The following is a 27,284-nucleotide window of genomic DNA, read 5'->3' as shown; positions in this document are numbered from 1 at the left end:
TCTCAGCAAAGAGCTGATGCTGTGCTAGACGTCGGCCGTCATGGAAATACTCAGAAGCTCCCCTGCATGCAAGAAAGTGATGGAAGCGAAGGGAGGCTAACCATTATAGAAAATGACCCTGCCTGTAGCTTCACCTTGTCTTCAAGGATGGCACCTGCATGTACTACATGTGGGGGCCGAGCAAGAGGTAAGCCATGCTGGTGACCTGTGGGCATGTGATCCTAATCTCCCCCACCCTTTGTAGGAAGAATAACTGGGATTCCTAGGTGTCAGAGCAAAGACAAAATAAACCATACATGGCAGCTTTGATGGTAGGGGGTGCTCTGTACACCACCCAGCTTAATGGGGTTGGTGATAACTCCACAGCGATGTGCAGGATTAGTGGACAGATTCATGAAAGTGGGTCAGCCCCCAGCATTTAAGAGTGTGGGTAAAGGAAGGACTTGGTGAGTCCCGGGTGAATGGTCACAGCACAGGATAAAAACAATTCTAGATACCTGCAACAAGAGCGATCATACCTGTTTGTACCAGTGCTTCACCAGACGAATTAAATCCTTCACTTTGGTGGGCCGGGAGGCCACAAAGCTGCATTGCAGCTCCGTGAAACAGGTGGAAAACTCTCCTCCCTCAGCATTTGAGGATTTATACAAATTGATGAGCTCAGTGTAGATCTTGGGGCTGGGTGGGGAGCCAGAATTCACCTGACCTAGTATGGGGGAGACATTTAGTTTATGCTTTAATTATGTATAAAAGTAACCATTTTCAAACATTTTTGACCACTAATTCTGGGAAATGACTTTGAATTCTATTAGTATATTTGGATTTTTGCTGTCTAAGATACTGGAAGCATCACCAGAGTGATGAGATATTTTTAAAAACTATGTGGTCTATAGGAATATTGGTGCTATTATTAAGGTTAATTATCTAGATTTGTACAGGCCGGTACTATAGCCACCAAACAATGTGGTTATTTGCATTCAAATTAACTGAGGGAAATTAAATTAAAAATTTAGTTCTGCAGTCCCACTAGCCACATTTCAAGCTCTCAGTAGATATAGAACATTTCCATTATCACAGAAAGACTTTTTAGACAGCACTGATTGGGAGTTTGCTAACTATGGCCAATAGGCCAAGGTGGCCCACTTCTTGTTTTTGTAAATAAAGTTTTATTGGAACACTGCCATGCTCCTTTGTTCATGTATTGTCTATGGCTGCTTTCAGGGTACAATGGCAGAGTTGAGTGGGTGTAACAGGTACTACACAGTCCTCAAAGCTGAAAATACTTGCTACTTTACCTTTAAAAAAAATAGCCAAAAAAAAAAAAAATAGCCAACTCCTAATCTATACTGTTATTTCCTCTCTAGAGACACTAATAACCATTCAGAGGGAAGGTATCACAGTCTTCTTGATTCTGATTTGAAAAATGCCTAAAATAGCCTTGGTTCCTTTTGCTACAACATTATGGATCTGTCATTCATGAACTGAATTTCCAAAGCAGATTGAAGGCCCCAGATTTCCTGTCTTTGCCCTAGAATTCTTCCCAGGCTGTTCTTTAATTTCACTAATACTTGTGGCATTTTATCTATAAATGTGTACAGAATTCCTGTGTACCCCATTCTTTAATAGGTATTGTGAGCGATATCACAGGAAGATAAGAATATAAGGAATATAAGGAATGTGGTCCTGGCCATCCTCTGGATACTTAGGTAAGAGAGGACATGTGAACACGTCTACAGGTCTAAAGGACTGCTGCCATTACTCGTGCCACCTGCTGGGGGCACTAGATCTACAAGCCATTACTAGGTCATGTGGCTTTCCTTCCACCTGCCTTGCCCCATCAAGGCAGAACCATGTCTTCCTCCTCCAGGAGCTAAGGTCTGGGGTTCTCACCGAGCACATTAAATGCAGGCAACACATCAAAGTTCACACTTTCGTTGAGCACTTTGGATTTCAAAGAGAAGCTCAGCACCCTGGGAGCCTTCCATTTTGAAATCTCAAACTTCACTGCAAACTCTTTCTCCTGCTGACAGGCTACTAGCTGTTTATGGATTTCCTTGATGATACGGCATCTCTCGTTTTTTTGGGAGGTGTAACTTTTAAGCGAGTCTGGGAACACGACGAGGTCGGCATCGGAGCCAGTCTTCAGAGCTGTGCCTTTGCCGGTCGACCCTCCCTGGTGAAGAAAGACAAGCTGAGATCCAGCATTTTCTAGATCCTGAGCCCCTTACCTCCAAGGGCTGGCAGAAGTGGGCTAATTAATGATGTTGCCAAGGGTCGTTCCAGGTTAGGGTCCAGTTAGGGCTGAATCCAAAGCAGAGCGTTCAACTTTTCAAACAAGTAGTTTGGTTTGAGAAAGGTTTTCTCATGCCCCTTGATGAGCTTATTGACATACAAACAACTGAGAGGGCTAGTTATAAATTACCCACATCTCCAGTCAACTTCCTAAAGATTCCTCCCTAACAGCATTTAGCTTTGTATGAATTCCTGTGACCTGAGAGAAATCAAACTGGATGCGATCATTGCATTAGAAGTTCCTCATCTGTTCCCTGATTTTTTAAAAAAGATTTTATTTATTTATTCATGAGAGACACAGAAAGAGAGAGAGGAGAGAGAGAGAAAAAGACAGAGAGAGAGAGAGGCAGAGACACAGGCAGAGGGAGAAGCAGGCTCCATGCAGGGAGCCCGATGTGGGACTCGATCCCGGGACTCCAGGATCATGCCCTGAGCCAAAGACAGACACTCAACCACTGAGCCACCCAGGTGCCCCTGTCCCCTGATTCATGTTTCCTCTTGCAAGCTGGGGGTCACGGGATGAATATTCATAATTTAGGTGGGGCTCTGCAAACTTTCTGTAAGGAGTCAGATAGTAAATGTGGGCTATATGTGTCCCTGCCACATAGGCTTCTTCACTTCCTCCTCCCTTCCTCATTCTCTTCCTCCTTACCTTTCTGCTCTAACAACTCTGTTAGGCACAACTCCTTAGCTGACAGGCTTCTTTGAGGGCAAACTGGGGAGAAGCCAGCTGCCCCACAGAGAACAATCCCAGTGCCTGATGCGGGGCACACCCCTTAGACTTGCTGCCCTCGTTCCTTCAAAAAGCTCACTCGATTTTTATAGAGAACACATCTGTTTTACCCATGGTCAGGAAATGCCTGGCAGCAGGTTAGAGGCGAGGGGAGGGTGTTATGTTCCCTGTATACAGATGCTCAAACCCGCTTCATTCATGCAGCTGCTTTGTGAGTGTTGACCTTTGCTGGCCAACAGATGTAGGAAGTGTGTCACCCCATGGATAAGAATCACCGTATCTGATGAATCTCTAGTTCAGTTGATGAGACTTATCATGCTGTGGTCATTAAAACATGAAAGAGGTCATTTTTTTGGCTCAGTACACACTGAGCTTGGAACTGGTAGTGGTTTGAATGGTAGCACCTCCAATAGATCTGCCGGGAACTCAAGAACCTAACTTAGCTCAACAAAGGGTCTTTGTAGATGTAATTGAGTGAGGGGTCTGGGGACCCTAAATCCAATGGCAAATGTCCTTAGAAGACAAAAGAAAGAAGAGGAGACCTGCAGGGGAGAGGTGATGGGGAGACAGAGGCAGAGACGGGAGAGCTGTAGGTCCAGGCCAAGGCCACTAAGGGCCACAGCAGCCCCAGGAAGCTCATACAGGGCCACAGGTATGTTGTCAATGAAGGAAGCAGTGAGCAAGCACCTCTCCCCGCCCCGTGGAGAGCTGGGGTTCTGGGTGCCCATCTCACCTGCTCCCCCCCTCACTCCCTCATCCCTCGCCCTCTGCCCTACATCCGGGGGCAGAGCCAGGCACTGCAGAGGAGCTCCTGGGACCCCTTTGCTCCCTGCCCGTAAGACCCTGTAGGAGAAAGGCCAGTGCTCACCTTGACGGTCTTCTGAACCTTTGTAGCTGAATGTTGGAAGCAATTTTTTTGAAGGAATTTACAGATGAAGTCAACAGCTACCGCGATTTGGCCTAGGAAGTTTTTGTTGGGCTGTAGAAAGTCCTTGATAAACTTATCTAGAAGATGGCCCGGGGTTGCGTACAGCGGCGCTGGCTGGGAAGGCAGAAGAACACTCAGCACTGGCACCACACACCGTGAGAACATACCGGAGAGGTAGGGTAGTGCCCAAGACCCTCCCCCCCCCAAAATGAATCTTGTGAACTGTTCCTTCCTCCCCCCAGGAGAGATCTGACCCCCCCACCACCACCCCCGACTGGAAGCTGTTCTGGGTGTGGCACTGCCTTCTGTGGCCCGTCCCTTTTAACCTCAGAGGCTCCCTTTGTCTCCCATTGGCGGCAGGGACTGCTGCAATGATCACACGAGCATGCCCTCTCAGGCTTTATCAGCTTCTGTTGCACACACATGCCTGAGGAGATTGTTTTCCTAGGGCTGCCCTAACAACACCCTCCCCCCACCCCGGGGTCGGGGGCTTCCAAGAGCAGAAATGTATTCTCTCACCGTTCTAGAGACTAGAGGTCTGTGCTCAAAGCGTCAGCAGGGCCAGGCGCTCTCTGGAGGCTCTAGGGGAGGAGCCTTCCTTGGCCCTTCCAGCCTCCGGAGGCTCCAGCAATTCCTAGTCCTCTTGGGCTTGGAGACACGTCACTCTGGTCACTGACTGTCGTTACACAGTCTATTCTCCCCACTGTGTGTGTCTGCGTGCTTTCTTATGAGGACACCAGCCACTGGAGTCAGCTCCTGCTAATCCAGGATGACCTCATCTTAACTAATGACACCTGCAAAGACCCGACTTCTAAAAGAGGTCACATTCTGAGGATCCAGGTGAACATGAGGGAGGCCGGAGCATCAGGGTTATGTAGAGAGATTGAGGGCTAGAAGCGTTAAAGCAAATTAGATTTGTGTTATTTTCAGCCTTGAAATTTGTGGTTTTCTTTCCTTTTCCTTTTCTTTCTTTCTTTCTTTCCCTCCTTCCCTTCCTCTTTTCCTCCTACTTTCCCCCCTTCCTTCCTTCCTTCTTTCCCTCCTTCCTTCCTCCCTTCCTTCCAGTGCTAAGAGGAAATAAACATGATGTTCTGTATAAACACTGTCCTTTTGCTGGTGAGGACAGACAAGATGAGCAGGGGCAGGGTGGTCAGCTTGAAAGTTGAGGGTCAACCTTGGCTGCCTCCAGATATTCTTAGGGAAACTCACAGTTGCTTGAAGGCAAATTCATGGCCAGTACTGTCCTTTGCACAGGGCTGAGTATGGGGGAGGGGGGCGCGTGTTCACGTATATGTGCCCTCCAGCGTCCAGATGCCCTGATGCAGCAGTTTATGGGCCTGAATCCCCTCTGATAGCTCTCTCTCTTGAGAGGAATGGCCTCCTAGTTCTGGAAACAGAGGCCGATTGGGTAGAAAACAAGAAGAGCAAAACCTAGCATCAAAAGTTGGCTTAGATGCATGAGAACTAAATGCAGTGTGGGCTCCTAGGCTGGGGAAAGCTGGCTATCGAAAACATTCTTTGGGGATGCCTGTGTGGCTCAATGGTTGAGCACCTGCCTTTGGCTCAGGTTGTGATCCCAGGGTCCCGGGATCGAGTCCCACATCGGGCTCCCTATAGGGAGTCTGCTTCTCCCTCTGCCTATGTCTCTGCCTATCTCTCATGAATAAATAAATACAATCCTAAAAAAATTATTCAGATAATTGGCAAGATCTGGAAATGGACTATAGCTGGGTGGTAATAATATATTCATCTTAATTTCTGGAATTCGATCATTACGTGTGGTTAGCTAAGAGAACGTCCTTATCTGGCAGCCGACTCCAAAGGCTCAGTATAAACAAGATACACAACATTGATGATGATGATGATAATGATAAGTGTGTGCGCTCACACACACATATAGAACACAGCTAAAGTGGTCAAAGGTTAAACATTTGGGCATCCAGGCAGATATAGGGGCTCACTGAACAAGTTTTACAACTTTTCTATATGTTTGAAAGGTTTCAGGATAAAGTTGGGGGGAGGGTAGAAATATTTTTTAAAAATCTGCTTTAGGAAACCTGGAAAATTGAGGTCAGGGAGCAAAGACCAGAGTCCAGTGAAAGTCAGGACAAGGAGTGTCCAGAAGGACACCACGTTCCTTCTGGATCCAGGCGGGAGCTCCCCATCCAAAAGGTCCTTCCCATCCACGGTCCCAGGCATTTGGGAAACTCATTTACATCTCCCGTCTTTGCTCAGTTGGCCCTCAACGTGCTATGCCCAACAGAATGTAGATCCAAGCCTACCACACCTTGGATGTAAATTAGTCCCATGTCTGTTAAAGGTGGAATTTGGTTGATCTATGTGGCCTCAAAAGACACCTTTGTCCTACTGCCACCTCATGACCCCCAGAAAATGGAACGGATTCAGTGGCCTAGACTGATAATGTCCTCGTTGGATCGTCCTTCTCCAATAAGCTCTGGGAGCGCAGGGGCATTCTGTGGGGGTAGATTTGCTTCCCCTGTTTGGGCAGAGGGCGGCTGCCCTGCACTCACTGGCACTCTGCTCAGTGTGTCCGTCACCGCCAATCCACCTGCTTTCTCTCCTGCAGCAGTTAATTGAAATCTGCTGGTGCCCTTCTCTCTTTGTTCAGTTTTGCTCTTTACCATCATTTAAACAGAAAAAGGTGGCCCATCATGGTGTGTTATCAATGGAATTATGTCCTGCTAAAAGATATGTTGAAGTCCCAACCTCTGATACCTGTGATTGTGACCTTATTTGGACTTAGGGTCTCATATGAGGTAATCGAAGTGAAGATGAGGTAAGCACTAGCTGGGTTAAGCACTAATCCAATAGGACTGGTGTCCTTATAGGAAGAGGAGGGAGACACAGACATGCAAGGAAGGCATTGCGAAGACACAGCACAGGAGTCCATGTGGCAACAGAGGCAGAGATGAGGGAGGGACGTGGCCACAAGCCAAGAGCACCAGCAAGCACCAGAAGCAAGGAAGGATTCTTCCTGGAGCCTCCAGAGGAGCACAGGCTTGCCTACACTTTGACCTTGGACTTCTGTCAGCCACCAGTGTATGACACTTTGTCACAGCAACCCTAGGAAATCTACACATGGTGCTCTTGGGTAAGACTGCAGTCTGGGTGTCAGGACACCCCCCTCCCCCCAGCATGACATGAGCTGTACTTGTAAAGCTCTCTTACCAGAACATTCCATGATGGTCCAGGTGACTCATTCGGGCTGAGAGCAGACAACCAGCTCTGAGCTTCTTGCTTTAGCAGTTGCCAAGATGCGTTATCTTTGCTCACATTATTGGTTGGGTCAGTTGGATCCAAGATTACTGGCCTGCAAATTCCATTAGATTAAAAAATCAGTAGAGCTGCATGTGGAAGAAGAAATCCATGTTGGGGAAAGAGGACTGGAGGAGGAGGGTGTCTGGTAATCTGGACTCGAGAGCCCGCGCTTCCTTTCGGTTGCTCAGGTGCTTTGTCTGAGATGTCTAGACCCTCTGCTCCTGCCCTCTCTGCTTTGTCTGAGATGTCTAGACCCTCTGCTCCTGCCCTCTCTGCTTTGCAGTTATGTTAATAACATAATAAAATGGCTAGCCCCTTCCTTCTACAAGAGGAAGCACCTGGCCAGTGTTTTGGGGACAAAATATGGTGATGGTCTGAAATGTGAAAAGCATTGGTCAGGCTCTCCTCTTTCAGACACACCCCATTTTGCTTGCCTCGCCACCGCTGCTGGCATTTTTTTGGTGCATCCCTGGCTGGGGAGGATGGGACTGAGCCCTCATTCTAAGGGGTACAGCCTGGCTTGCAGACAAACAGATAAAGAGAGAGGGTGGAGAGAAGCTTGGTACCTCGACGACCGGAGCTGGCTCAGCAGAATATTCCGGACAGTCTCATTCTCAAAGTTGTAGTTGACTATCCAATAGACACACAGCTGCTCCTGCTGTCTGATTAGCCCCAGGACAGTTCTGATGCCTTCGGCTATGTCAAAGTTTTCTGCTCCGCACCCCTGTTCCCAGGCATAGACTGTCAGGAGCTCTAGGGCATACATGGTCAGCAGAGGTGAACCTTTCAGCTTTTCCTGGCACTGTGGGAGAAGAGACAGGCTGTGGCTGATCTGGGGACCCAGTTCCCCCTGTGCCAGGGGCCTGAAATCAAGGAATCAGAAGTCTATAGGAAGTCACCATCTCCCACCAGTGACTAAAATGAAGCCATGCCTAAAATTCGATGGATTTTAGTATCAAGTGTTGGCAAGGATGTGGAGCACCTGAAACTGTCTTATGTTGCTGATGGGAGGGTCATTAGGTACAACTATTTGAGAAAACTAATGTTGGCAGTACTTCCTAAAGTTAAATATATGTATTATTATATATATTTAATATACTATATATATTATGTGATGACATATAATGCTTTATGTACTATATAATATCGTATATAGTCTGCATATGAATTTATTATGTACACATTTTTGCATACATAATATCACAATATATGTAACTATATATACACACATATCCTATTCCTTATAACCCAGGACTCCCACTCCTGCATATTTACCCAAGAGAAGTGAGTGCTTAAATTCACAAAAAGACAAGTAGGGGAATATCCATAGTAACCTAATTTGTAATAGCCCCAGTTTGGAAATGATCCAAATGTCCATTAGCAGAATGGATAACTGTGTGGTATATCAAGACAACAGAATCCTACAGAACAACAAAACACCACAACTACGTTCAAAAAGAGAGATCTCTTAGATGTCACTTTGAGCAAAAGATGCAGCATACGTATGGTACCATTCCATTGATTTCAAGTTCAGAAACGAGCAGAACTGATTTGTGGTGACAGACATTAGGACATTGGTCATTTAGGGGGAGTATTAACAGGGAAGGGGCTTGAAGCAGCCGCCAGATGCAGGAAAGGTGCCCTATTTTGATCTGGATGTTGCTAAAAAGGATATAAAAGTGCATGGACCTGGGGGGACCTGGGTGGCTCAGTTGGTTAAGCATCTGATGCTCATTTTTAAAAATTTTTTAAAAAGATTTTATTTATTTATTCATGAGAGTCACACAGAGAGAGGCAGAGACACAGGCAGAGGGAGAAGCAGGCTCCCTGCAAGGAGTCCAATGTGGAACTGGATCCCAGGACCCCAGGATCACACCTGAACCAAAGGCAGACACTCAACCACTGAATCACCCAGGTGCCCCAGCATGTGACTCTTGATTTGAGCTCAAGTCATGATCTCAGGGTCCTGGGATGGAGCTCTGTGCTCAGTGGGGAGTCTGCTTGAGAGTCTCTCTCTCTCCCTCTCCCCCTCTCCCCACCTTTCTCAATAAATAAAATCTTCACAAAAAATGCATTGATCTCTGTACTTAAGAGTGTTGTACTTTGCTGGATATGGATGATCTCGGTTAAAAGGAATTGGACGACAGCACTAGATCCGTCATTTGAAAATTACCTGTTGGTACCAATACTTCACCAAGAGGATCAAATCCTTCAGTTTCCTGGGATATTTGTGAAAAAACTTCTGCTGTAGTTCTGTGAAGCAGATGGAAAACTCGCCGGGGTGGGCTTTTGTCATGTCCAAGGCTCTTTTGAGCTCTCGATAGATCTGGGAGCTGGGCTTCTCGCTTAAGCCTGGTGCGAAAGAGAGATGTAGAATCTGTGGTGTGTGGGTGGCCTGCTCTCAGTGAGCCAACTGTGCTGTGGCCTGACAGCACACCTGGGCTACTTCATCTGCAAGAGAACCGGTGCGTTCACCTAAAAGGTGAGGGGTGGCTTGCCTCGCTTGATAATAAAATGACTATCGTGAAAATGGCACGGTGGTGGCCCACGACAAGATCAGCAGAAAGTGAAGGATGGAAAACACAATTATAAATGAGGAAGGGGCGGGGCGCCTGGGTGGCTCAGTGGTTGAGTGTCTACCTTTGGCTCAGGACATGATCCTGGGGTCCTGGGATCAAGTCCCACATCAGGCTCCCTGCAGGGGGCCTCCTCCCTCTGCGTGTGTCTCAGCCTCTCTCTCTCTGTGTCTTTCATGAATAAATAAGTAAAATCTTTAAAAAAATAAATAAATAAACAAATGAGGAAGGGGAAGTTCCAAATTAGTAGGGAAAGAGGGCTTCTTTAACAAAGGGTATTGGGACAGCTGGCATATACCTGGAAGGAAATAGGGTTTATACACTGCATAGAATATATTCTGCTATTGAGCCCAGCTGGTGAATGTTGTTCCAGAGAGTCAAGGGTACAGGGACTCTGAGGGGGCGGTAAGGTGAAGGTAAGGTAAAGGCAGGGTGCTGGAGGCCAGCAGGTGGTCACAGGCCCCCCCCAGAACTGGACCCTGCAATGCCAGGTAGTGGTTTTCAAACTGGCGGGCCAGTCAAATTCCTGCTGCACTGCTAATGTGGAGCATGGGCTCAGGAGCCTCTCAAGGCCACCCTAGCTCTGCAGGAGGTCTGATACCCAAGTGGAGGGGGCTCAGGCCCCTCTTTTTTAGAGGTAATGCTGATACCCATAGAAGTTTGAGAACCACTGGTGAGGGAGTGAAGAAGCAGATGCCAGGGAGGGGAGGGATGTCAATAGGTCACAGAATTTCACCAGGATTCCCACTCTTGCTAGCTGAGCTCCACTGTTTACAAGCACATTTTAAAAACACATAAACGACCGAAGCCAGTCGCCAGCTTGTTCCTTTCATTCACTCGGACAGATACTTAAGAATTCCCCCCAGTAGGTTGCTTTTCTCAGAAAGCAATCCTCATTGCGTCCTTGCCCAGGGGGCTCTCGGTTCGGAATGCGCGGTTCTCGCGCCATCTGGTGGCAACTTCTGGCTACCACGTGCGAGAAAGAGCGGGTTTCTCGTTTTCACACCATCCTTGCATGTTGGGGTGCACCCAGCAGAGGGCGCTCTGGCCCAGTCTCCAGCCACCATTCTCTCGAACAAGAGAGAAAATAGGATTTCCTAAGAATTCTGAGTCACATGGGATCTCTTCACTTTGACCCAGCCCTTGTTTGAGGTAGTTCTTATCATCCTTAAGGTCCTGTAAAGCAGCCATTTCGAGGCTGATCTTAGAGTTGGCCAAAGCGGCTAAGCGGTGGGACCAGGACAGGAACTGAGGGCTGCCCACCTTCCAAACTGGGGCACTTTTCTCTAAGTTGGTTGTCTGCCTGTGCATGTGAGTCACTGAGCTGTGTGTGTGTTATCTTAAAGGCGTCCTGCCTTGGGGTTTAGAAGATCTGGGCTTTTATTCTAGGTCTTTTATTTTATTTTTAAAGATTTTATTTATTTATTCATGAGACACAGGGAGAGAGGCAGAGACACAGGCAGAGGGAGAAGCAGGCTCCCTGCGGGGAGCCCCATGCGGAACTCCATCCCGGGACCCTGGGATCACACCCTGAGCCGAAGGCAGATGCTCAACCAATGGCCTCCCAGGCATCCCTTATTCTAGGGCTTTTAGAACTGGGTGTGTGAAGAGAGTACGCCTAGCGCAGGAGGGACCTCCTCTCTTGAAGGTATGTGGTCCCTGGCTTTGGGCCATACCAGTGGTGTCTGAACCATCCCCGGCCTAGAGGACCCACATAGCTGTCTGCTGCCCCTTTCTTTGGCTTTGCTGTCTCGACACACCTCTCCAGACCAGTGCCCTGCACACACCCAGGAGCAACTCACCCAGAGCATTGTAGGCAGGCAGCACCTTAAAAGTGATGCTCTGCCATTTTGTGGACAGCTGGAAGATGAGCCCATCTCTGAACCTCTGGACCTCCATTTTGGCCGGCAGCTTCATGGCGAGCTGACAGGCTTTCAGAAGCTGCCAGATCTTGTTGAGGATTTTATCTTGGCTTCTTTTCTGATCTTGGAACTGCTCAAGGTCACTGACAAAGATGACAATCATCCCATCTGAGTTGCCCCTCAACACTGTTTTCCTGCCATAGGAGCCACCCTGCCAGTGACAGAGATGCAGATGTGAGACTCTGGAGCCTTTGGGGGTCCCCCAATGCCCCAGCAAGCAGTAGTATTTCTCAAATCAAGCAAAAGCCACAAATGTCACCATAGTCTTTAAAAACTGAGTGGCAGGAGGCCATTTGTCCATCCGAAGACCTGAATCAGGATGCCCACTGTAGCACTTTTCATACAAGCCTCTGACTGGAGGCAGCTCAAATGGCCCTCAGCAGTGGCATGGACAAACGCGGTGTACTCGCACACTGAATACTATCCAGCGTCGAAAGGATAAAGGAACGCTGGCACGCAACAACGTAAACTTCACAGACAGGATGGGGTCAAAGAAACCACACAATAAAGTCACCCCGTGCACGATTTCATTTATATCCGGTGATCAACCTGTCTGGTTTTCCCAGGACAGTCCCAGTTTTAGCACCGAAAGGCCCACGTCTGAGAAAAGCCCTCGGTCTCTGGCAGACCAGGATGGTTGGTCACCCTACAATGACGCAAAGTTAAAAAAAAAAAAGAGGCACAAGGAATCTATGGTGTCAGAGGTCAGGAGAGTTGTTAGGAGGGTTGGTGGGGAGGAACTGGATTGTGGATCGAGAGGCTCTTGGGCGCCAGGAGGCTTTGTTTCTCAATTTGGGCGTAGGTTACACAGGTAGGTTGTTTGCGGCAATCCATCGGGCTGTACATTTAGATCCGTGCCCCTTTCCTAGGTTATATTTTCATTAGGAAAAAGCGAACAGTATCGAGAGGCACGATGGCGTAGTGGTTAAGGGCACATCCTCCCAAGCAGACAATCTGGGCTGAAATTCGAGCTCTGCCTCCAGCTACTAAGTAACTTCCTCCTGCTTCAGGTCCCTCATCTGGGCCAAGGCCCAGGGACACCAAGTGTCCAGGTGTTTCTACTGCTAGGGCTGCTGGGCATGCAGGAGGCGGAGGCCAGGAGGCCTTGGGAGTGCAGGTAAGTAGGGCTCCAGGGCTAGCGAGTGAGTTGAGAGGGGCAGGGGTGCCTCTGACTGCTCCCACCCTAGGATCCTGGCATCTTCCCAGCACCATTTCTTCCCTGAAGGCCCGAAATCTTCAGCCCTGGGATTCCTGCTCCTAGCAGCAAACATTTCTACCTCACGAGAGCCACCCCCTCTTGCCATGGAGAAATCACAGAGCGACCTTTGGGTGGTTTTACTGGATCACCCAGCCTCGGTTTACTCCTCTATAATACGAGGCGGATGGAAACAATAACGGTGAAGAACCGCAGCTCGCTTATTGAGCGCTAACTATGTACCAGGCCCTGTACTAAGAACATTGTATGCTTAAGCCTCATTACAGTTCGAGAGGACTATTACTCCTCTCCCATTTTACAGATTCAGAGACTGAAGCACAGGGGGTTAAAGCAACCTGCCCGGGGGGTGCACAGTAGTAAAGGCAGAGCTGCTCCTAAACCCCTCCATCGCTTCCGTCGAGGGGGGTTCAAGATGAAGTCTGGTGCACCCAAGGCCTGTCACCCGGAAGGTGCTAGGGACCCTGTCACTCCCCTTCTGGTGGCCATGGAAACTCCTGGCTCCTGGAAGCCCTGATCCCACCCCCCCCCCCCCCCCAGCCTTCCACTCACTTGAACCACACTTAGTACGGTGGGGATCTGCTCCGTTTCCTGCAGAGCGGCACAGATGGTGTCCACGGCGTCATCTATCTGTTTCTGGCATTCTCCGTAGGGCCTCAGGGAGTTCTGGATCAATTCGTCCAGCCTCTCTGGCTGCACAGAGTACAGATGCGACCCCCAGATTCCCATTGCTCCTGCCAGAGGCTGTGGTGGCAGCTAACTGAAGAGAGGGAGAGGAGAGGGAGCCACTCCCTTGCCTGGAGCCAGGAAATCAAAACTCATTCAAGAGCCAGGAAACTGCAAATCACAGGGAGAGAGCCTAGAAACCGAAACCCAGAGTGCTCCCGGCTGACTTCCTCAATCTAGATTTCTGCCCACCCCCGCACGGTGGACAGCAGCCTGTCGGCTCCTCCCAGGGCGTCCTTGTGCTCAACCGGATCCTGCAGCTGCCTTAAGGATGCCTGGATAAATGCCAGTGTGTCCTTGAGCACATCGCCAGCTCTATTTGTGCCTCGACTTCCCCATCTGTGAAATGGCATAACAATGGTACTTCTCTCACAGAGTTCCTGTTCGAACGGGGAGGGGGGGAGGAGGATGCTCAGCAAATGCTACCTAAGAAGTTGTTAAGCAAATAATCTTTTTACAGGGGACAGGGGTCATCTTTGGAAGCTCTTTCCCTTTTCCCCCTTGTTAAAAAACAAAATTCAGTGGCGTACATCTGAAGATCTAATTGGCTTTTTTGAATGATTCATAAGTCCGGCAGCATCCCACCTAGCAAGTAGAAAGAGCTCCAAAAGTTGTACACAGTGGAAGGTTTTTATAGGAAGGAGGGCGGGGCAAGAAGCTATGAAGGGGAAAAGAAAGGACGGGTTCAGGCCAGGACATCTTTTTTGGGCCAAAGGACTGGACAGGCAGGGTTTTTAACCTGCAGATGACATCACTAGTGCTGATGGGGAAATCTCAGGCTGACTCTTCAAAGATCCCATTCCAGGCATAGGTTAAAATTGTAATTAAGTCTCGGTTTGCTGTCACTGGGTGGAGGTGAGGGGGCAAATGATTCCACGTGGGGCTTGGTTTTTTCTTTTTCACACCCTTGTCTCTGGGGCCAGGGAAGTCAGAGTCTATGGGGCAGTGAGGGGAAAGGGACCCAGAGAGGGGATTGATTTGCTTGGGGACACACGGAAAGGCAAAGATTAAGCCAGGTTCAGGTTTCAGTTCTGCTGCTGGGTGATGTGGGACACAAAGGCAGAGACGAAATTTAATTTAATTTAATTTTAATAAATTTGTTTTAAAAAAGGAAATAAAGTGAGATAACCTTAGAACCCACAGCCCATTGATAAATCCGTGAGGCAGGCTGAGTATAACATTCTCCAGGAAATCCCCAACTGTCTTAAAGTTAACGCTGCCTCTGGCTCCCTAGAAGGAAAAAAACGACCTCAGCCTGACAATAGCCAGGCCTCCAGGATCCTGGGAGTCTTCTTCAGCATACGGAATCCTTTTGGAACGTCCCTTCTCTTTACTTCCCCAACCCCAAAGTATATGGTCAGTTGCCCCTCACAACCCTGGGGCAGCAGCTCTTTCTGCCCAGGGGTCCTGTCCCTGTGCTTTAATAAGACCACCTTTCTGACCAAAGATATCTCAAGAATTCTTTCTTGGCCACCAGCTCTGGACCCCACCAAACACACTAACATTCCAAAACTATATCACTGGGCACGTATAGATCCTAGAGTGGTCCGCAGGAGGGACCTTCTTGCACCCAGTTCCTCAGCCTGCATGTGGATGCTTACGAAGCCCCAGCAGGCACCTACGTGGCCCAGCAAGGATGGGACACAAGCCTAGGAGTGCATAGGCCAGAGGGGAAACAGATGTGCAACTCCATTCAGAACTATATGAAAGTGAAACCCCCTCAGGGCTCCCATCAGCTGCCTCTAACTCTATCCAGCAATAATAAATAATACAGAAGGCAGAAAAAAATCCCTGAAATGTGGGAAGAACAGAGCTCTTCTCCACTGTGATGACTAATTTTGTATGTCAACTTGGCTGGGCCATGGTACCCAGATATTTGGTCGAACATTATTCTAGATCTTTTTGTGAAGGTTTTTTTTTTTTTTTTCCCAGTTGAGATTAACATTTCAATCAGTAGACTTTGAATAAAGCAGAATGCTCTTCATAACTTGGGTGGGCCTCGTAATCAGTTGAAGGCCTTAATAGAAAAAAGACCGACCTCTCCTGAGGAAGAAGAAAATCCACCAGCAGATGGCCTTCACACTCAAACTGCAACATCAACTTCTTTCTGCGTCTCCAGCCTCCCCCCTACAAAATTGGGACTTTCTAGCTTCCACAACAGTAAAAGCCAGTTCCTGAAGTGGATCTATACATCCCATTGCTTCTGTTTCTCTGGAGAATCTTAGCTACCACACCCACCTGATAAGGGTCTTTCCTTGTCCTTATGACTGTTCCTGCCACATCTAGAGGTAGGCTGGTCAGGGGGTCAGTAGGCTCCTTTTCTAGGTGAGAATATGAAGGCTCCAAGAGGTGGAAGGTCACACAGCTCATAGGTTGTCTGGCTAGCTTCTAACTCTGCATGACCTAATTCCAAAGTCCATGCTTTATTATTATTTTTAACACATTTTATTTTGAAATAATTTGAAACCCTGAGAAAATGTGGGAGATCAATACAAAGAAATCCCTTATGCCCTTCCCCTCAAATATTTTGCCACACTGGTTCCTCATTTATCTATATGGACATCTAATCGGTATTATTACGGTATTGCTGTTGTTTGAGCGCATGTTGCAGACATTATGCCCTTTTAGTTGAGTTTTTTTTTTTTTTTTTAGTTGACTTTATAGGGACAACTGGGTGGCTCAGTGGTTTAGCGTCTGCCTTTGGCTCAAGTTGTAATCCTGGGGTCCTGGGATCAAGTCCCACATCAGGCTCCCTGCAGGGAGCCTGCTTCTCCCTCTGCCTATGTCTCTGCCTCTTTCTGTGTCTCTCATTAATAAATAAATAAAATCTTTTAAAAAATAGGCTTTATATTTTGAAGTAAAATTAAGCAGAAGGCCCAGAGATTTCCCAGAGATCCCCTGCCCTCCCATGCGCAGCCTCCCCCACTATCCACATCCCCCCGGCCCCAAGACTGGAACGTTTGTTAGAACTGATGAATCTTTGACATGTCAAAATCACCAGACCTCTTTCCTCTTAGATACTTCGATAGGTATCCCCTAAGCACATGGATAGCTTGTTGCATAAACACAGAACGGTGATGGTGATGTGGTTTAGGATTTTAACATTGATATAATGTTATCATTTCTTATAGCACATATAAGGAATAGATTCTTAAATTTTTAAAAAAGATTTTATTTATTCATTCATGAGAGACACACAGAGAGAGGCAGAGACATAGACAGAAGGAGAAACAGGCTCCCTGCAGGACTCGATCCCAGGACCCTGGGATCATGACCTGTGCCAAAGGCAGCTACTCAACCACTGAGCCACCTAGGCGTCCTTTATATTAAAATTTTAATAGTTCTCCTAAGTTGATCTTTATAGCCTCCCCCCCACACCCCCCACTCTAGGATCAGATGTTTTCTGGAGTTGTCATGGATCACAGATGGGCTCCCTGGGAAGCACTGAGGAAGGTATGATGTCAATTTGGAGGGAAGTTCCCTGAGTCCTAATTATTGGTCCTTGAAGTATATCTATGGTTCAGATTGAGCACTTCCCTGGTTCGTGGTCCATTTTCGTCTGCTCCTAGGGACACCCTATTTTATCACCAGCTCCTTAACTCTCTGGGGCTCAGAGCCTTCCAGCTACCCCTTGACCCTTCCCCTCACAGTAGAATTGTGTCCACCTAATGGGAGAACGTTGTCTTGTGGCTGCTGTTATTTCAAGGTCCACCATCCCCAGCGCTAGTAGGGGGACCATGATGATGTCTGCTATGGAGGAGGCACCTTGAACTTCTTAGCAATGCTGGGGCGCATACTGGCCTATTCCTCATGGCCTCCATAAAGTTGTCTTCTCTGCTCTTCCATGAGAGATCATTTGATGGGTCTTTTGGCCTTAGGTGGCCTATTACCCCCCCAGGTCCATCTCTCTGACCTTCGAGAAAGACCCCATCTTCCCCCATCCTTCAGACAGTATTGTCATTCGGATCTCACTCAGTGTGGCACTTAAACTTCTTCATTTTTCTAGAAGCTTTGCCAGCGTCAAGCTTGCATCTTCTACTGGGCTCCTGGCCAGCCTATGAAGTCCTGAATTCCAGGAGGGATTTCCAAATCAATAAACTCTTCTTCAACAGCCCCTTGGGATCCCTGTGTGGCTCAGCGGTTTGGCGCCTGCCTTTGGCCCAGGGCGCGATCCTGGAGACCCAGGATCGAATCCCACATCGGGCTCCCGGTGCATGGAGCCTGCTTCTCCCTCTGCCTATGTCTCTACCTCTCTCTCTCTCTCTCTGTGACTATCATAAATAAATTAAAAAAAATTAAAAAGAAAACAACAGCCCCTTGATCAAGTAACCTTGGGTCCATTCCCACTCATAGCCACCTGACTTGTTGCTACACATTGGCTGGCTCTTCCACTATTTGGGGGTACAGGTCCATCCCTCCCTCATTAGGCCTAGAATCCTCAGCTGGCTTATTTTGGGACTTAGCCCTCGTTCTAGGCCTACCATGCAGAAGGGGGAGTGGGTGCAGGCCATGGGAGCCAGGGGGTAATTTATGGAAGAGAGGCCACTGCAGCGTCTCCTTGTAAAGGGTAGGGGAGATGCAAGCTTTTAATAGGAAAGGTCTCTGGGCCATTTCTGCAGCTCTAATGGTTCAGAAGAATCTGAGGACTCAAGATCTTCAGGGGCTTCACCCTTACGTCTCCAGGTGGTATGTCAGAGTCCCATTCTTTCCCAAGTAGAGTCCTGATCTTAGTTAGCAGAACTGATTGAGAGTATGTAACTCTTTTACACCAACAAGGGTGGCTATCATCAAAATGATAGACAATAACAAGTGTTGGGCAGGATGCGGAGAACCCCCATTCACAGCTGGAGGGTGTGTCAATTCCACAGCTGCTGTGGAATATGGGGAGGTGGGCCCTCATGGTTAAACACACGTAAGCCAGTAATTTCATGATTCCAGCAATTCTCTTGGGCATATATATACACCCAAGAGAAATGAAAATCCATGTTTACATAAAATCATATACAAACATTCATAGCATTTTTCATAATGGCCAAAAAGTGGAGACAGTCCAAACATTCATCAAAGGATGAATGGACAAATGTGGTCTCTTCATACCATGGAATATTGTCCAGTAATAACAAGGAAAGAGCACTGACATATAAGTTACAACACGGATGGACTTCGAAAATGTGATGCTAAGTGAAAGAAGCCAGACACAGAAGGACAAATATTGTGTGATTCCATTTATATGAAGTGTTGATAATAGAGACAGAAAGCAGATGAGTGATGGCCAGGGATTGGGGGCAAAGGGTGATGGCAATGCAGTGACTACTAATGGGTTTCAGGTTTCTCTTGGGGCTGATGAAAATGTTCTGGAAGTAGTATAATGGATCCCCCTTGTAACGTGGCTTGCCTTGTGAATATCCTAAATATAAACTTTGTGACTATCTCCAAACCAGCTTAATTGTACACTTTAAAAGTTGAAATTCACAGTATGTGAATTATATCTCAATGACAATTTTTTTAAAAATTAAAAGTTAAATTGAACAAAAAACAAAAAACACTTTCTTGGAGTTCTACATTGCGCACTGTGCGTTTCTGGACTGGGTCCTCATTTCCTTCTGGCTTCTGGCTTCTGGCAATGGAGCCTCTGTGTGTGCTACCAAGGAGGTCTTCTGGCTCTCTGTTTAGCATTCAATTGCTGATTGATCACATTTACCTTTTCATATTTTTTTCCCCTAAGGCTGTGGCTTTCTACTAAGGTTTTTGTTGTTGTTTTTTAAATATTTTATTTATTTATTCTTGAGAGACAGAGAGAGAGAGAGAGAGAGGCAGAGACACAGACAGAGGGAGAAGCAGGCTCCATGCCGGGAGCCCGATGCGGAACTCGATCCGGGGACCCCAGGATCGGGCCCTGGGCCAAAGGCAGGTGTTAAACCGCTGAGACACCCAGGGATCCTCGTTTTTTATTATTTTTTTTTTTATTTTTTTAAAGATTTTATTTATTTATTCACAAGAGACACACAGAGAGAGGTAGTGACATCGGCAGAGGGAGAAGCAGGCTCCATGCAGGGAGCCCGATGTAGGACTCGATCCCAGGACCTCGGGATCACGACCTGAGCCAAAGGCTGATGCTCAACCACTGAGGCACCCAGGTGCACCTCCCCACCCCCGTAAATTTTAATAGTGGCTAGGGCTACTCCCTTTTTTCCTGCATTTTTCTGAACTTTTCTTGCATGCATATGTTTCCATAAGAACTTCAGTATCAGTTTGTCTACTTCCAGAGAAAAGCGCACAAGGGCATTTTTGTGGATATCTTTAGGATCATTAAATGTGTAAATCAAGTTAAGATTGACGTTGAAGGGTGTGGCTATATCAGGAAGCCCTCAAAAGTTACAGTGGGGTTACCATGTCAATACCAGGGTGGCCAATTGTCAAAAATCAAGGAGCTAAGAGTAAAATAAATCCCTGCTCAGATCAGCCCAGCCCAAGTGACTGGTCCTCCTTACCTTCTACCTACCGGATCTACCCCATTTCCCACCATCTCGCAATTAGGGTAACCTAATTCAAGAATCATTTTGAGGGGGAAGCCTAGAGTCCCTGTCATGAAGTGGAAGTTACTCAGACCAGCCACCAGTTCCTCCCAGGAAGACAACCAGCAGCTTGTGAGGCCAAGGCCAGGTCCCCACCTGCTGCTGGACACTTGGTGGGGTAGGTCTCTGCTGCCTGCAAGTGTCTGCCCTGAGCTCTTGGAACTGGCCAACCCTAAAGGGCTAACTTGGGGTCCTGAGAATCCCATCCCCTGATATGCAGGCAGGCAGTGAGGTAGTCTAAGAAGACTCTATTAACACCATGTGTCCTCAGCATCAGTTCAGCTGCCAGAGCGGGCAGGATAGGGATGGAGGCACACAGGTGGTGCAGGTGGTAGGGGACCCTCCTAGCCCTAGTCCCAGGGGAAGCAGAGGAACTGCTCTCTAGCACTGTCTCTCTCCAAGCACAGAGGTAGTGGGGGGAAGGCCCTTCCTCGCCCCCACCCCCATCCTGCATCCCTGCAGTGGCTTGTGTACCCCAGTTCCTATGTGGAAACCCTAACCCTACTGTGATGGTATGAGGACCTGTGGTCTTTGGGAGGCGATTAGGTCTTGAGGGTGGAGCCCTCAGGAATGGGATTAGTGCCCTTACAAGAGGAGGAGGGAGGGGTGGCTAGCTCTCTGCCAAGTGAGGACACAAGGAATGTACAAGCTGGAAGGCTCTCAGCAGAACCTGACTGTGCTGACTTCCGGCCCCCAGAACTGCCAGGAATAATTTCTGTTGTTGATAAACTACCTGTTCTGACGTTCTTGTGATAGCAGCCCCAAGGGACTCAGCACCCGACAGGCAGTGCCCAGCAACAGGCCACGGAGCATCAGACTCTCTGAGACATGCAGGGGGCAGTAGGGGCAGGGGGTGGGGAGATGCATAATGGCTCCTGCTGGCCTGCCTCCTCCTGGTCCTCCCTCTGGGATGGGCCACCCCTTCACCCACCCAGATGACAGACGCTCACAGTGCAACTGCTACGGATGCTGTCCCAGACTCTGGTTGTCGGCGCTAGGCATCTGTTCCTCCCTGCGCTACAAAGGGTGGGAGACTCAACATTCGCTCCTGCGGGCCCTGCAACCAGAGTTCTGGCTGTAATTCAGATTGTGCTAAAGAAGGGGGACCGAGGCATCGTCCTGCTGAGCTGATGGCGAGCAAGCCCAGACAACCAACATTCTGGGTCTGGCCCCCGCTCTGTGGCTGTGAGGCTGTGGCACAGTGACAGTGCCATTGGCAGCAACAGCTTCCTGACCGGTGATTCAGCCATGGTACTCTAATCTGAAACCCACAGCCCGGTCACAGCCCCTGCCTTCAGCTCCTCCAGACCATCCAGGGATTTAGATCGAGTCCCTTTCTGCTTATGATTCTTGGACTATTCCATTTTCTGTGCTGAGCCCTGACTAAGAGGGACACTGGAGTGCCCCTCGCATGCACCTGGTGCATTTGCTCTGGAAGGCAGAGAGAAGCAGGTTGTGCACTGCTGTTTGGGCTTTGGCATCTTTAGGCTCTGGGGATGGAGAATCCCATTGGCAATGTTCTAGCAGGTCAAGAGAGAAGACAGGAGCCCAGGAAAAATTCAGGAAGGCAAATAGGGCATGGCCCTTAAGATACACATCTGGGGAAGAAAATAAGGCTCTAGCCATAAGGTGCTCAGTCAGGTGTCCCATGAGGAATTGCATAGTACACATGCCCCCACTCCCTGTCTGTGACAGACAAAACTAGCCAATCTGGGCATGCTCTCCTGCCAGTGGCTGAGCTCAGAGAGCTCCTCAGTAGTTTAGGCATACACTGTAGTCCTGCATCCAGGCCAGACACTGCTAATCAATCACAGCACTCATGCCATCCCTTTTCTTTACTGCATCCATGGCAGACATCACTAATTGATCGGATCACTCTTCCCAGGCATGGAGCCATTCTTCAGAATCCTCTGGAACACAGGACTCCAGGCAGCCACTATCAACTGACTGTGGCTGACAAATGGCATGAATACTGTTTTCTCTGTGAAAAGTTGTTGGATTGGAGAAGAAGGAGAGGCCACTGGGAGGACAAGGATGAGTTTCAACAGGAGATGTGAGCTGGTTTGGATGGGCAGAGAAGTCAGGAAGGTGGAGGACATTCTCAGCAGGGGTAGAACACAGTGTAGGATGCAACAGTAACTGAGAGCACTGTCATGGCAGGAGGCTGGCAACTCAGGCTGCGGCCAACCCACAGATCCTGGACTCTGATGCATGGCACAAGAGGCAGGGGAGTCTGTGAGGTGGCCAGTGCCCATCTGATGCAAGCGGGTGTTCAATGCGGCTCAGCCGGGCTGGGTATACAGAGCAGGAGAGTGCGGGGTGGGGAGGCAGGGATGTCAGATGGGAGGTTGGACAGAGGAGTGGAGTCACTGGATCAATCTCTCTCTCACATACACGTACACATGCGTGTGTGCGCAGACACACACACTAGTAGATAACCCTGAGTCTCCTCACACCAGGGCTGGTGTCCTTCTGCCCATCTGGTACAAACATAGACTCGCTGGCCTTCACACAGCAGCCTGGGGGAAGGTTATAGAAGAAGTTGGTTAGGCCTAACCTTCCTGGCGAAGCTGAGACCACAAGGACATCCAGGACATGGGGCATAGGCACACATATGGGGCCATGGCTGGGCCTGCCCCTCTGGCTGGAGTCACGCCCCTCTCCTGAGCACACTGTCCCCAACGAAGTGTGCCCCTGCTGCACATAGTTCTCTCACCTTCACTGGCCATGGTTGGATGGGGGTGCCATCCCTGTCTGTGCAGCACAGGGCAGACATGCAGGCTTTAGCTTCTGTGGCCAACAGGTCCCAGCGAGCATTATGGCCGAGGTTGCCTGTCGGGTCAGCTGGATCCAGGATGATGGGCCTGCAATTCCCATTAGGGTCAGTTTTATCCTAGTAACATCTGGGTATCCTCCTGAGGTACTGGTTGGACTGTTCTCCCTCACCCAATACTCTGCCTGGGCCACTTCTCCCTTCTGCATCCAGGGTAGACATTACTAATCAATCACCATGTTCATCTGGGCCACACCCCTTCAGCAGGTAGCAGGCGTTGGTAACCAGTCTGGGTACTGGTCCTACCATTCTCCCTTCCTAGACCTGTGGGAGATGTCACCATCTCAGAGTTTTTTTCAACATATCATGCTAAGTTGCCGTTTTCTGTGGGCTGGAGATGCACCATGAGTTTGTGAAAGCACCTCTGCTCTCTCTGCAGAGGCAGGCAAAATCCCAAAGAATAAGACATGCTTACATTACCTAGTGGGCTCACAGGTAGGGTTGCCAGGTTTAACAAATAGAAAGAGAGGATGCCCAGTTAAATTTGAGCTTTGGATCAACATAAGTATATCCCTAATACCACGTGGGACACACTTATACTAAAAAGTCATTCACCGTTTGTCTGAATTTCAAACTTGAACGGAGTCTTGCATTTCATCTGGCAACCCTACTTCTAGAGCGGGGCCAGGAAACAGACTGCCTGTCCCTTATGTGCTAAGGATATCCCTGTTAGAAAGGAGCTCAGTTCTGGGAAGAGGATTTTGCTGTCTCCCCTGGAAGGCCCCCGGATGTGGGGAGAGCCAGTGACCCTGTATCTGAGACTCTGTGATGGGGAGGGTGGGCCAGAACCTGGGCTGGCGAAGCTGCCGGCTCAGGAAGTCTCTGACAGTCTGGTCCTCGTTATCGTAGTTGACAGTCCAGTAGACACGGAGCTGACGGTACTGGCTGACCAGCTCCAGGACGGTGCGGAAGCCCTGGGCCATGTTGAACTGGGCGCTCTGCCCACCCTGCTCCCAGGCGTACACCGTCAGGAGTTCCAGCCCATGCTGGGGGGGCAGGGAGCCTCTCCCCCTGGGCATCTTGTTGCACTGGGGAATAGGGGAAAGAGGATGCGTCCGTTCACACTGGCAATGAAGCAGTACAGGAGGGACCCTTCCAGAGCTGGCAAGCACACCCCAAAATTTCACTGAGCACCTCCACATGTCAGATGCCTGGCCGGGCATTATCCCTTCAAAATCCTGTAACTTGGGATTTTGACGCCAGCCCAATTTTACAGAAAAGCAAACTCAGGTCCCAGAGCTACGAAATATCCCTCCTTCTGCTCCACCAGCCCCCCGCCCCCTCTCCCTCCCCCTCCTCAATGTTCCCCAGTAGGGTGGTCCGTCCTTGTGCCAAACCTGCCGGTACCAGTGCTTCACCAGTCGGATCAGACTCTTCAGCTTGGTGGGGCGAGAGATGATGAAGTCTCGCTGCAGCTCAGTGAAGCAGGTGGAATACTCGCCCGCATTGTTGTAGCTGTAGATGAGGTCCACGTAGACTTGAGACGGGGGCCTGTAGCTGGAGACCACCTGGCCTGGAGATAGGGAGGAGGCCACCATAGGTTCATTTCCCAGAGTCCCGCTGGGGCCAACTGAGAAAGGACTTCCAGAATCTTCACTTTCCCCATGGGTGGGCTAGGGCCCACTTGGGCAAAGGTAAGTCACAGGGGATTTTAGTTGGAGCCCACACATGGCATGGCCCACCATTAAGTCCCTGGCAAGAATCTTCTTTTTCTTCCTGCCCCCTTTCAACCCTTCTGTCTATCTATCATGAAGAAAGTCTCAGCTGGGAGCTAACACATCTTTAATGGCTCTCAGCTCTTGAATGCTTGCTCATCCCTCTCTAACAAAGGGAGAGCCTCGGTCTCAGGGCCTCCGGTGGGTAAAAGGACTGTACGTGGTGAGCTGATGTCACCCTCTGGTTTCATTGCACTTAAAGGTATTCCTTGACATTCAAACTCTTGCTTTCTGAAGAACTGTGTAGATTCAGATACATTTCCGGGTGAGTCCCTTCCTTGTAACTTGTTTCCAAACCTTAGGAACCAAAAACATTCAGATACAGGGGATGTCCTTACTCTGCAAACTCTCCAGTGCAAACTCAGAACTGAATAGATACAAAGAGGTCTGTTTTGTCCAGGGATTCTTCCGTGGTGCCTGGAAGAATGCCAGGCACATACTCCGTGCATTTATTGAACTCTTGGATCCTACAGGTCTGTGGCAAGTGCAGAAGGCAGCAAGTAGCACACGAATACTTGAAGCTGGGGATATGCTGAGACACTCCAATACCCACATCATCAGGGGAAGACACTGGTGTTCAAGGTAGGGAAGTCCCTTACTCAAGGACGTTTGTCACGCTGGTGCAATTGCTGAGACAAGGACCCAGCCCAGAGCCACTGTTAGACCACATAACACTGTAGTATGAATTAGGAAAAAGGCATCTTGGGCAGCCCCAGTGGCGCAGCGGTTTAGCGCTGCCTGCAGCCTGGGGTGCGATCCTGGAGACTCGGGATCGAGTCCCATGTTAGGCTTCTTGTATGGAGCCTGCTTCTCTCTCTGCCTGTGTTTCTGCCTCTCTCTCTGTATGTGTCTCTATGAATAAATAAACAAAATCTTTAAAAAAAATAGAAAAAGGCATCCTTTTCTCCAGACACCTTGCAGGAAACTGGTGACAAGCGTACATGTGTACAATGCCTACACTGTGAACAGGTGTGGTCTGGTTGTGCACTGTGAGACCTCAAATACCGTCCCTGGCAGCCCTGCCTCTGCTTTTCCCCTTCTCAGGACTATGCCTGGGTACCTCACCTAAGGCGTTAAAGGCCGGCAGCACGTCAAAGTCCACACTCTGATCCAGCATCGTCTGGGACTTCAGGGAGAAGCTCAATACGCGGGAGTTCTCCCTCTTGGGGATCTCGAATTTCACCTCCAATTGCATCTTCTGCTGACATGCCTCCAGCTGGGCTCGGATCTCTGAGATGATCTCAGCCCGCCTGTTCCCTTGCTCAGCGAACTGGCTGAAGCAGCTGAGGAACACCACTAGATCTGCATCCGAGCGGCCTCGCAGAGCTGTGCCTTTGGCTAAAGAGCCACCCTGGAGAGGACACAGAGGTGGCTTGACCCCTGCAGGACTCCTGCTATAGCCTGTGGGTCGGGAACTTGCTGTGTAACCTTGGGCAAGTCACTTAACCTCTCTCCTTTACCTCTTTAATATGGCGTTAATATACAAGATGATTACGAGAAAAAGAAATGTTCAGGACAAAAGTTAAAACCCTTCAACAAAGGCAAACTTTCTCATTCCATCAGGTTTGGGGTCTAGGAGAGACTTGAGAGATTTTTTTTTTTCTTTTTGGCCTGTAGTTCTCCAGCCCGTCTACACCAGGAGAGTTTTTTTTTTTTTTAAATGACTGATATCTGGCTCCTATGCCCCTGAGACTGATTTAATTGGCCTGGGAGGCAGACTCGGTATCAGTAAAATTTTAAAAATTCTCCTTGTGATTGATTCTAAGTGAAGTCACAGTTGATAACCAGTGAACCAGGTTATCATCTTTGTGTTATGAATGAGGAAGGTAAGAATCAGAGAGGGGAAGGTATTTGCCTGAGGTCACACAGCAAATCATCAGGCCTGGGACTTTTCATTGGCTGACTCTATGCTGATGATTTTCTAGAGCTGACCTGAGTCTCACTTGTGACTTCAGTTGTGGACTGAGGTTGTATCCAATGCAGCAGATAATGTGGCTTTTTATACACTTTCAGCATCTCTTCTCTACGTTCTGGGATCTGCATCCTGATTTTCTTTGGGGGAATCGCCCTCCCCCACACTCCTGTCCATGTGGAGCTGACTCCACCATAGGAGCCAGGCTTGGCCAGTCAGAGCATGATGTCTCTCTAGCCCCAGTAATTATTGGGATGGGTAGATAACCTGAGTCAGGACAATGAGACTCAATTCCAAGCCTTCCATTTGATCTTTAAGAAAACAGAATTCCCCTTTCTGGAAGCTTAGAGATGCTAAGGATCATCATATGGAAAGGGCCTACCCAAAACAAGATGGCAGAGCCAAGAGCTGAGATGAAAAGCTGAGTCCCGGTGACCTTGCATGGGCTCCTAGATCTAGCCGTACCTGATGGGAGATCAACTCCAGGGCTTTCCGTTTGCATCAGCCAATATATTTCTTTTGTTCCTCCTCTTGAATTGGTAGTCACAAGCAACCAAAACATTTGTTGAACACATCTGGG

The 27,284-nt window shown here is 48.8% G+C and overlaps 1 protein-coding gene across 1 annotated transcript in view; it reads right to left on the bottom strand.

Moving 5' to 3' along the window:
- The window catches only part of LOC140618932 (2'-5'-oligoadenylate synthase 3-like), a 45,497-nt gene that overhangs the window by 4,330 nt on the left and 13,883 nt on the right, over positions 1-27,284 (bottom strand). Inside the window, exons 12-23 of the mRNA XM_072801879.1 lie at positions 25,858-26,143; positions 24,415-24,590; positions 23,867-24,105; positions 22,961-23,108; positions 13,496-13,699; positions 11,611-11,881; positions 9,406-9,584; positions 7,799-8,034; positions 7,143-7,284; positions 3,894-4,067; positions 1,891-2,173; positions 519-706 (exon numbers count right to left, since the gene is read on the bottom strand). Coding sequence (XP_072657980.1) covers positions 519-706; positions 1,891-2,173; positions 3,894-4,067; positions 7,143-7,284; positions 7,799-8,034; positions 9,406-9,584; positions 11,611-11,881; positions 13,496-13,699; positions 22,961-23,108; positions 23,867-24,105; positions 24,415-24,590; positions 25,858-26,143 — 2,526 coding nt within the window. The remainder of the gene's footprint in view (positions 1-518; positions 707-1,890; positions 2,174-3,893; positions 4,068-7,142; positions 7,285-7,798; positions 8,035-9,405; positions 9,585-11,610; positions 11,882-13,495; positions 13,700-22,960; positions 23,109-23,866; positions 24,106-24,414; positions 24,591-25,857; positions 26,144-27,284) is intronic.

The sequence above is a fragment of the Canis lupus genome, chromosome 27 (assembly GCF_048164855.1).
Source record: "Canis lupus baileyi chromosome 27, mCanLup2.hap1, whole genome shotgun sequence".
Classification (NCBI taxonomy): Eukaryota; Metazoa; Chordata; class Mammalia; order Carnivora; family Canidae; genus Canis; species Canis lupus.
Note: the sequence above shows the minus strand (reverse complement) of the source record. Positions and strands in the feature narration are given on the sequence as shown.